Source organism: Pezoporus wallicus, unplaced genomic scaffold, assembly GCF_028554395.1.
Source record: "Pezoporus wallicus isolate ANWC-B61680 ecotype Strahan unplaced genomic scaffold, APGP_CSIRO_Pwel_v1 contig_2870, whole genome shotgun sequence".
In the NCBI taxonomy this organism is placed as follows: domain Eukaryota; kingdom Metazoa; phylum Chordata; class Aves; order Psittaciformes; family Psittacidae; genus Pezoporus; species Pezoporus wallicus.
The window spans coordinates 26,994-38,657 of NW_026636990.1; the positions used below are offsets into that span (position 1 = coordinate 26,994).

Consider the following 11,664-nt stretch of genomic DNA (forward strand, 5'->3'; position numbering starts at 1 on the left):
GGGCAACGCTGCAGGTTATTTTTAGCACTATTTTAGCAAGCCATACATTTAGAATTGCATTTTTTAATGATTTCTGGAGGACAGGAGAAGAGCCAATAGTTAAATAAAGTAGCATAGCTCTTCTTTCCCACAATATTCAATTAAATGGTTGGCCGTTAATGTAAGTCATGTTGAACCTTTGATCTACCTTTCAAAATTTCCTTACCTTGCCGTGCAGCTTTCATTAGTCTAAAATAAATTAGCAACCTTAGAACTTTAATGATAGGATTGGCTGGTAATTGTGCTCTGCTATTGACTTGATGCAGAAGTTCATTTCTCACAGCTATCGAAATTCAACTGCCTCTTCCTTTGTGAGTCCATTAGCAACCAAAGATCCCATATAAACTGATGTGCCCTTTTCATGGTAGTGGAAGATGTAAGGACAAGAGAGAGACGGAGCTCTGAACAACAATAGCCAAATAAGAAGGAATGAAAGTCTCTCATTTGATTGTTTCTAGCATTACTGCAACTGAGGGAAATAAAGAGTTCTCACCATCAATCGCCATAATGCATTCTGCTTTACATTACCAAGTCCAGCTAGAGGGATTTTTTAGCAAACATACTAAAATATGGGAATGCTTTTGTCTTTTCGTTGCACCTTCCTCTTAGGTCTAGTTAAACTAAACTCTTAACACTTGTAGGCATTATTTCCCCTGCGCTCCCAAGCTAGCAAGAAGATTACAACAGTGAGAGCCTTTTAGGTCACCAGTCCTGCTCCCCAGACACATGCAGTAGGTAGGAACATCCATTCAAGCTGTTAAGCCTCAGAAGATGGAGGTTACTAAGACAATGTGGTAGCAGTAAGGATTTTGAGTTATCTTTACTATTCTGCTGGGGCAAATAGCTCTGCCCTCTCCTGGAAGCTGTGAAGCATGGGCTTTAGCTGTAGTTCCCCTGCACTCTTGATTGTGACTCTGTGTCCCGCTGGAGAAGGCTCTGCTGTGTTTTTAAGTCACTAAGATTGCAGACCCAGGCTTTCAGGCACCCCCAGATTGGGCAAGGATGGTTACAGTTCCCTCCTATTGCCAATAGTATGGTTAACCATGCTTGTATTTCACCTATGTACAACTTCTACAACAATGTCCAGTGCACTTGATAGATTTTATAGTTTGCCTAATCTGAAAGCTTCTCTGTTCCTACTGTCAAGCTAATTAAATCTCTTACTGCAGTAACTTCCTATTTCGGTTAGAAGAAATACAGAGGTTGTATCTATTGCTATGTATCCCTTGGAAAAGTAGAATCATTATGCTTCCATTTAAATCAAAAAATCTTTCACATTATTTTTCTGTTCATTATTCTTAACAACAAACAGCATAATATTGCAATAATCAGAGGTTCATTAAAATTTTGCTTTCACTACTTATGCATGAGAGCTGTGCATGTGTTGAAGCCACTCAAGACCTCAGCACTATAAATAGTGCTCTATTGTTAGTGGATAAAAGATGAAACCAGTCTCCAGTCACTGGAGCACAGCATGCCCTATTAAATGTTAAGCTCTGCCTGTGCTAAAAGTGAAAGGCAACATGAACCTATAAACTAGTCTGCGGGTAAGGCATATGACTGGGAAGAGTTTGCTGTGACTCTACAGCTTCCCCAAAGCGACAGGATCAGCAACTTACCTTTCTGCCTCTGCGATGGCAGAAGCTGTTATAAGACACTGGGTGGAAACTCCTGTACGCTACCAAGAGCAGTTTGCTGTCCAAGAGCTGGAAGGACACAAACTGGACCACTCTTTATATGCTTTGCCAGGTCCTTCTACAGCTGCATGGAGCAACAGAAGGTGTACTGCAGAAAGTACAGCTGAGGCTGGGAAGAGTGGCCAGGAGGAGGAAAACACAGGCTTCCAGGTCTTGCTGGATGTTGTGCAGTTCCGCCCCGAAGATATCATTATTCAGACTTTTGAAGGCTGGCTCCTGATCAAGGCTCAGCATGGACCCAGGATGGATGAACATGGTTTCATATCCAGAAGCTTTACCAGACAATACAAGTTACCTGATGGAGTGGAGAACAAAGACTTGTCTGCACTATTCTGCCATGATGGCATTCTGGTTGTTGAAATGAAGAACTCTGTGGGAAAGAATTAGAACCTTGCCCATAGTTTATTGGTGAGATAAAACCATTCATAATATAACAAAATAATATAATTCGAGCAATGCTGTGGAGTGTAGTAAGCATGTGGCTGTATTTACATTGCAGTAAAGGAAAATCTTTGTATGTGTTTTTCAGTATGCTGAGTTCATTGTTTGATGTGAAGTGTCAGACTGCTTGCCTCCAGTAACATACGTGTTGAAAAGCCAGGCTTTTTTAACAGCAGAGAATTTAAGCTCATCACAGCAGGAGAAAAATAAATCTACTTGATAACATATTGAAAATAAAACACATTTATGAGCTCAGTAGGAGGAGCTGTATTTCTAAGGAATAAGCATTTGTCATACATAGTCGTAATCATTAAAGAAGAAATAGACAGAGTTTGAGTCTTATGGAAATTTAATCTATGTACCAAAAAATCTCTTTTCTAATTTTTGAGATGAATTTTTTCTTCCTTAGGGACTGGAAAAGCAGACAAAATGAAGGATACTACCAGGAAAAAACCCAACTATTTCCACAGTTCAAGCTTGTATACAAAAACCCGTGAGAGATTACTTTTTAGAAGTGTGTTGCATGTTTGAAACTAGAAGAAAAAAAGTTAATCACTGACTATATTTGTTTGAAAACACAGCAAGTAGAAATTATACTTTCTGTCAAAGACAGATAATTTGAAACAAAAACATTCAAAGACATTTAGAAAATTGGCTTTATTTAACCTACTCTGCTATCTATTAGCAACTGAGGAAAAATGCAGTGTTTACAAATACTCAAAAGGATCAAATTCTTCCTTGTGAACCCCTGGTAATAAAAAGGCATTATTCTAGCACAGATGCCTTTATTCTTTTACATTTTAAGTAGTCATCTTGTTCAGATGAATATTTTATTCTTCCTGCTGCTTGACAGTTTAGACCAAAATCCCACACTTGGTCTTCAAAAGCAAATTTTTCTGGCTATGTCTAGTCCAACTCTACCCATATGAACATGGGCTCTATACGACTCATTTTAAGTGCAGAGGTTTTCTTAATACAGGCACAGGTTTAATTTCTGTCCCAGTGTCTCTCATTTCATGAGAGTGATAGATACGAAAAGAAAAAATCCATGCACTGTATCAGCATCTGGTCTTCCCACCATTTAAAAAACATAATGCTGTAAGTAAGTTTGTAAATTCTCAAACATCTGAGAAGATCTGCAGCTGCAAGTTGAGCTGCGTCCTTTTATGTGTACTGCAGATGAGTATGACTGCTGTGCTATGAATAGTAAAGGAATGTGGAATGGAAAGTGCCAAGTTAAATACAGACTCTTTATCATAGCCATCTGCTCTTTGGACAAATCAAAACCATACTCAAATGAAACTGGATCCAAATACAATTTTAAGAATATGAGAAAAATCTTATGAAGAAAACCCAGGCTCTCACTAGCTGAAGCCAGAGGGTTCCTTTGGTTTAAAATGAGAGCCCTATGCTTGTACTTCTGCACATGTCCATCCATTAGAAAGATTTATATCTAGGTTGTTTAGACATGATGATACTTGAAGCAATTGATTTCAGGAAGGTGAGTAGTCCAATCTTGCATTTGATTCGTAATTAGTTCTAAAACTCATGAGAAATTTGTACAAGTAATGCAGAATAAGGTATGGATTGTAAATTTCCATCACATGCTATTATTTTATTTTTTTAATAGAGCAGAGATCAAGAACTTAATGTTTTCTAACAAACCAAACCAAATATACAACATGTGTCCATATATTCCCACTCAACCCAAATTTTTCCCTCTACTGCCTATGTTTAAGTTGTGTATTGGTTTAAGCTAATAATTGGTCACACTTGAAAATCAGACCTAGACTTTCAACACTTTTTGGTCAAGAAGCTTTGTCAGCCAGGAATGTGACAGAAGATGTAACACGGATTAAAAAAATAAATTCTAGATGCAAGTCTGGATTTAAACTTTACACACCAACTGTATAAAAGCTCACAAGTTTAGGCCCATGGTTGCCACATCACCTTATGGCACAACTGTTGGGACAGAGCTCAGGATCATCAGTTAGTAATCTGCTTTGGTGATTTTTGTTTATGGAGAATTTTGTAAACTTGATCACTTAAAATTATAGCTAATTATAAAAATAATTCTAGCCATGACTGCACTGATGGTATTCATAGCCTAAAGATGAAAAAGCAGTTCTAAAAAAAAAACAACCATAACTGATTTAATTATTTCAAATTAGATCATGATTAAGCTACTGGAAACTTGGCAAGGAATTAGGCCAGACAGCCAAAATCATATCATCTGTTCTATATATGTTAATACCATGGATACACACAACCCTGCTTATGTACACAAGTATGCCTCACAAAATAGGATTTAGAATTTGGCATTTGGCTGTTCTGTGTGGTAGGTCTCTTCACTCACTGTACTTATTCAAGTTGCCAGTCAGAAACCACTGGAACACACTGACCCAGGTGGATTTTGCCTTCTCTTTTATCCAAAGCTTTGCCAATGCCTATGTCCATGCTCCTTGGGTGAATGGGAATTTGCCCTGGCCCAGGGACCACACTGGGCTACAGACCTTCCACTGGCTTCCTGTGTTTTAACACCAAGAGCAATGCAGAGGAAAATGCTTCAAGTGCTTCTCTCCTCTGTTTAGTGGCAGTTTATTGAAAAGTTATCAAAGTACTTGTCAGAGTGTTTCCAAACTGTCTGGAAAGAGCTATTTTCACATGTTGTATATGGTGTTTTCCTTTTACAATCTGATTAGAACTGAATGTGCACGTCATGGAGAAAGATGCTAATATTGCTCATGAACAACAGAATGAGAAAGTTATCTAGAGCAAAGGATTTTGGAACATCTACAGCTTAAGACAGGTTTAAGTCATGTTGGTCTGGTTAAATTAAGACACTCTTGTTGGCTGCCTACAAAATCCTGGCCTAGAATAAGTGATAAATGCTGATGCAAGCCTTGCAGAGCAAGTATTACGGAGCCTTCTCAGTTCCCATCAGTGAAGGATTACCATTGTGATTCATCACACTGCTCCTCAAAATGGACAAAGATGATTTCATGCATGAACCTAAGCACTGTGAAAAATGCTTTCATAGATGTCTCAATATCAGCACTAGTCTCCAAAAGCAAGGTAATGAGCATATATTTACATGTGATCCTTGTGGGCAGAAAGCCCACAAATGCCTTGGACTTACTGCCTTTTTATAGTTCCTGCTGCATCCAGGGCATTTGAGATCTCTCTAAACAATCTGATGCTTGTGGTGCAGTGAGCCAAGGCTGATACCCATCAGTCCTCAGTAACCACTCAGCTTCAGCCCTAAAGAAAAGAGGAAAGGAAACCCTTGCAGTATCATGATGGCAACACTCCATCAAAGAGGGGTAGCTCTTGTGTTCCTTACTTGATTCATAGCCAGGAATCAAAATGTACTTTTTGTCTGAGCAACATTACAAGATTTGGCTTTCAGTGGGAGTATGAATATTTCTGAAAATATTGGTTGCACCTCCTCTCATCGGAAAGAGACACTGACCTCTGTCTTTTTGACTACCAGAGACAATGGCTGGCCCTTGTCCTCCAGTGGACAGCATCTCAATGACACTATACTGTGAATACAAGGGGTAAGTCTAAGGACTTAGACCGACAGGTAACATTGGAGATACCTGAGCTGGCTCCACTCGTGCCAACTCTGGAGCCAGAAATACTGTTCCTGTGTGCCAACTCATGTCCCCAAAACCTGGACTGTCCATTGCTGTGCTCAGGCTAAAAAATCAAAAATCATCTGTTATTAAAAATACTGCTACAGACAGAGGGACAGGAGAAACAGCTCAGGACTCCCTGTCCAGCTCAGTGCTAGCATGGGGGTTTTGGGTCTCTGAACCATGGTGGGCTGTAGCCTCACCACAAATACCATCAACCTCCTTTAAAAGTAACACTCTTTAGCCTCCTTTAAAAGTAACACTGATGCCAGCATTTTCAGGGGGAAGTATGTCTAGCAGTCACTTGCACAAGTAGAACTGATGCAAGCAGAGAATCATTTACAGTTCCCCTCATGCTCCTCAATGAGTTTACTCTGCTTTGGGCCACTGTCAACCCCACCAGGTCTGACAAAGCTGTTCTGCTGACAAAGCATGCTGCTCCTGAGCCCTGCAAGTTAATGCAAAAGCAGCAGCCAGCAGGTCTGTGCATGGAGAGGAGACAGAAAAACAAGAACCAAGGTGGGTCTCAGAGCATAGCCAGAGGTGTTTCAGGTGAGGATGGCGAGCAGAAAAAACACTCCAACTGGTTCAGAATATATACACATATATATACTGTTGTGGCTTAGCCCCAGATAGCAACTAAGCACCACCTAGCTGCTCACCCATGCCCCCTTGGTGGGATGGGGGAGAGAATAGGATGACTAAAAGTGACAAAATTTGTGGGTTGAGATAAAGACAGTTTAATGGTAAAGCAAAAACAGAATGTGTAACAGTTACTTGGGAAGACAGATGCTATAACTCCATATGCTCCCTTTTCCTTCTTCTGCAGAAGAGAATGACATCATATGGTGTGGGATACCCCTTGGGTCAGTGGGGGTCAGCTCTCCTGGCTGTGTCCCCTCCCAACCCCTCATGCACCCCCAGCCTGTTTGCTGGTGCGGTGGTGTGAGCCCTTGACTCTGTAAGCACTGCTCAGCAGTTAATTAAAATGTCCTTGCATTATCAACACTGCTTCCTGCACAAATCCAAACCACAGCCCCACACCAGCTACTGGGATGAAAATTAGCTCTACTCCAGCCAAAACCAGCACATGTAATGTATAAAGATTTTTAGGCATAGTATTTAAACCTCCTGCAAGAAATACTTGACTTCCTAATAAAGCAAGCATTTTTAAGGGCTGAGAAAAATGTTTCAAAATAACTTTAAGAAATCTAGGCTTTTAATAGAAAAGGACATGGGCAAAACCCTTGGTGTACTAGGATGACTGAATAAGTCACCTACAATGCCCAGCTGCATTTCTTTCAAACTGCACATCCCTTCAATTTTCCCATCCATTAATTGTACATTTGCACTGTGAAAGCAGAGGTACCATGTCAGAATCTCCAGAACTTTCACTTTCTCTAGGCAGAGCTGATGACATAGAGGTTAACATGTGAGTGCCCTATATCTGAACTAGCCACCCCAAAATTTCCACAGTCAAGTCCTCATCAACTCAAGCTGGTTCACTGATTCACCATAAACTAGTCAACATGTGCAAGAATTCCTCTTGTTTGCTCTGCATGGAGCTAGTCTGGTGCCGCAAGACTTCCTCACCCAGGAGCCGCTGTGCAGCTGACTGGCACCTCACCCTTGCCCACCACAGTACCAAGGTAGTGCAGTGCTCAGCTGGCTGCTCCTGTCACTGATTCAGATTTCCAAACAGGACCACATGAGTGGTTCCCTCCCCACATGCACACCAGAGGTAAGATGGGATCAGAACACTTTTTGGGTTTCAGGGCCAATAATTCCTTTATCATTACTATTACTCCTCAATTTCCAGGATATCCCACTCTCCTTTTAGCCTGGAGACTGGAGTCAGCTGTTCCCCAGACACCACAGCAGTACACTGGTGTAGATGCTAAGAACAGGCATAGCTTTTGTCTGTGAATGAGCTGATTTTGAGTTTGAATGTTGGGTTCAAATAAGTTGAAATCTTAACTGGAGATGGTAGCATTACATCACAGCTAGAATGAAAAATTGATGAAACAAAATGGTGTTCAGGGCATTGGTGACAAATTGAAACATAATTCTTGTACTTTCTCTTACAAGGCAGACAGAAACTTACGAGCTACCAGCAGTGAGCCACCTGCACCTTAAATACAGCAGCATGCTTTGTCAGCAGAAGAGAGGTACCTGGTGGGGTCGACAGTGGCCCAAAGCAGAGTAAACTCATTGAGGAGCATGAGGGGAACTGTAAACGATTCTCTGCTTACATCAGTTCTACTTGTGCAAGTGACTGCTAGACATACTTCCCCCTGAAAATGCTGGCATCAGTGTTACTTTTAAAGGAGGCTAAAGAGTGTTACTTTTAAAGGAGGTTGATGGTATTTGTGGTGAGGCTACAGCCCACCATGGTGCAGAGACCCAAGACCCCCATGCTAGCACTGAGCTGGACAGGGAGTCCTGAACTGTTTCTCCTGTCTCTCTGTGGCTCTGCCAGCCATTTCTCTGAATATGGCCAGAGCAATTTCAGGGTTGACATTAACCTCTTCAGCCAAGAATCCAAAAATCCAAATTCCATGGATCCAAGAATCCAAGTCACATGGATTTCTAGAACCCAGCAGCATTTATTTTCTCATTATAAAATCTAGGGTGAACACAGGCACAGAGCCCACTAAGGAGGTCCTTTCTGCAATTTCTCTGTCCTTGGTGAGGATAAAGATACCTGCATGTGGGAAATTAATCCATGCTCAATACTTCATTCTTGCTATATCCTAATTTATTCATCCTATACAATGTGTTTATTTCTGAGATTATTTTTTAGCTACATTTATATGGCACATGGACATAATGCTGGCCTCACCGGGATTTCCTTACCAATTACCCACTTAGCTCACAGTCTTGCTTTTTATAAAATATTTGCTATCATGAAAGGTATTGGACTGCAATATATATATGACTGAGATTACTTCTCAAGGACTTGTGCAGCTGGGACTAAAGCACAGCAGGCTAATGCAGACCCCTTTACTGTACCTCAGTTTTACATTTAGGAGGTAAATTTTGCCTGTATGCATGTCAAGGAACTGGCAGTCGACCCAGGCCCACTTGTCTTTAACCACAGAGGACTCCCAGAGCCATCAGAATGTCTGTCTAGCACATACCCCACTGCCAGAGCATGGAAGAACTGCATACATAATAGGCTTACCCTGACAGCATCCTTACATGGTTATGAAACGTTATCTCTTCAGACAGGGAATGGAGACAGATATACATTCCAAGCAATATTAAATGGAAGGTGGAGAATTTCTAAGTAATAGCCATCTATTACACAGGCTGGTGCTGAGGTAGCCAATACATATCAAGAAGGTCAAACAAGAACCTCAGCATTTCTGCTCAATTATCTCTAATTTTACACAACATAGTTTGGAAAAAAAAGTCTAATTTATGTCTAATTTATGTTCCTGGCTTTAAAATACTGTTTCTCCTAAATCCCACTGCATCTTTTCCTAAATTTCATAGCACACTATAGTGTGTCTCTATTTCTGAAATCTGTTTTATGTTTTCAAGTGTGCTTTTACAAAACACTTAAAAGCTTACCATATTCGATTTTTTTTTTTAGAAACTGGGGATATCCAGTTTTTAGAATATCCCTAGAGTAACATATTTGTCGCATTTCTTGCATTTTCTTCACTGCTTTGGTAGTTCAGTCTTTACTTGCTTTTAGTACGGTAACTTCAGTGTTTAAAATCATTTCGTGCCCTCTAGTGGCAGCCCTTCCAGGCACCCTGAGCTGCAACAGTGCAGTTACAAATGATGTAGAAATGGAACAAAACCAGTTTCTTCCCCCTTTAAGTGAAATTTACTATCCATCTCTATAGTTTTTAAAAAAGTAAGTAATTTATATTTATGGTGAGACGGTACCACCAACAAAAAAAAAAACTCAAACATCTGGAGATATAATACAAATATCAACAATAAAAACAACAACAAAATCAATCACATACTAAGTAAGCAGGTGATTGAGTTTGCTCTTAGAAATTTTAGTGATGAAAACCGGCATATTTTTAACCATTTCCTTGCACAAATCACTATTCAGTGTGTGTCCTACTAGAACATTGTTTAATAACCACACACACAGTTTTTCCAGGGTCCACAAAAGGGAATCGTCATAAAGAAAAGGCTAAGTTCCACCAGAGCTTCATCCTTTCTCATGGAAAATCACTTTGTTTTTCTTACAAAAGCAGCAAAGTGATATCATAGAGGAAAATTTACAAAATAAAGAAGGAAAGGTTTAGGAGTTTCAAGAAAAAGTTACACAGGTTGATACACACTTCTGTTATTCTTGGTTCCAGATCCTCTACAAATTCACTTTTGCCTAATTCAAGATAGCCTAATATCCTTACCTTTTCCCCCCAAAGTTACCTTTTTTTTTATTTTGAACTTCTGTACCTGAACAGAAAAATAAATCATCCTGCTTTCAAACACCTCATTTGCATGGATTTTCAAGGGTCTTGAGATTCCTAACTCCAAATTAGAACAATGAGATACCCCATACACACATATTGGTAGCCATTTGGCTTTAGTTTGGCCTTAAGTTCCAACCCCCAAATTATAGATCCCTAGGAACACACTGAATAATAGACATTTTCACTGAACTGTAGGTTATCGGTCTCAATAAGATCACAATAACATTCACTTTGACTCTGAAAATCTGATTCCCCATGAAGACAGAAATTCCCAGCCAAGCAAAGCATTCAGTAACGTGTTTTGTGCAGCTAAAATGCTGTAAGTCATTATGTGCCATTCCTATTTTGAAATCCTTGCTGCTGCTAGTCTGAACAAGAAACAAAGCTCAATCAACCCACCTCTTCTACTTGGCACTGTAGATGGTTACCGAGGGCCTAAGAAGCCAGCTTCTTCTAATCCTTTAACAATATTTTGGGGGATGCCTTCTAAATTTTGGGGGTTATTTTTCTTGAAAATAATTGTTGAGTTTTAAAAAATGTTAATCTCAATATCCACAGTAGATTGCCTGCACATGGTGGTATTCAGAGCTGGCACACTGGTGGAAGAAAGATGGAAAATGCCACTTACAACCTTGTTATTGTTCCAAATTCTCTTTGCAGTTTTGTCCACTAGGGAAATAATATAACACACTTTTTCCTTTCATAATTTTGACTTATTGATGGCATTAGTGCCTGAAAAATCATGACCCAATTTCATCTAACTTGATTTTTCCTAAAATCTCAAGATAAAATGGAAAGATTTTAGAGAGTAACTACTCACTGGTTTATACTTACTTATCTAAAACATATTATTCTCATTAGTTTTACAGTTCTTATGCCTTCGAATTCTCCTGGTAGCAGGTTTTGCCCCTGTTGAACTTGATGCCTTTGCTTGTGCCCATTCAAACACCGAACCAGTACTTATTAGTAAGTACTTATTAGTAAGACTAAGTATTAGTATTAATATTAATATTAGTAAATACTAATTTATTAGTATTTAGATCAGATCAGATCAGATTCAGCGTGCTAAGGGGGCAGGAAAAGCAGGACAGCTGGCACCTCCACCATGGGCCGCAAGGAGGTAAGCTAGACACCTACCTCAACATTGTCTCTTCATCCTGCCTTGGCCATGACAACCACAGCCTGACATGACCACTTGCAGCAGCAAAATCCCACCCCTGAACTGGCTGTGCAGCTGTGCAAGGCATCTCTTTTGTCACTCCAGGATGTTCAATGGAAGCAAATCTTAAATGTGTTAATTTACACAAATCAAGTAGGGCAGCATTATTTCCACTACTGGTCACCTCGTGAAAAAACGGTTTCAGAGAAAACAACATTAATGGCTAAGGGCACTGAAACTGAGAC

The 11,664-nt window shown here is 40.0% G+C and overlaps 1 protein-coding gene across 1 annotated transcript; it reads left to right on the forward strand.

Moving 5' to 3' along the window:
* Nucleotides 1–425: 425 nt before the first annotated feature.
* On the forward strand, nt 426–2,506 carry HSPB3 (heat shock protein family B (small) member 3). Its single transcript, XM_057402630.1, has one exon. It carries the CDS (start codon nt 1,674–1,676, stop codon nt 2,121–2,123), a length of 450 nt encoding a protein of 149 aa, XP_057258613.1. The 5' UTR covers nt 426–1,673; the 3' UTR covers nt 2,124–2,506.
* Nucleotides 2,507–11,664: the final 9,158 nt, after the last annotated feature.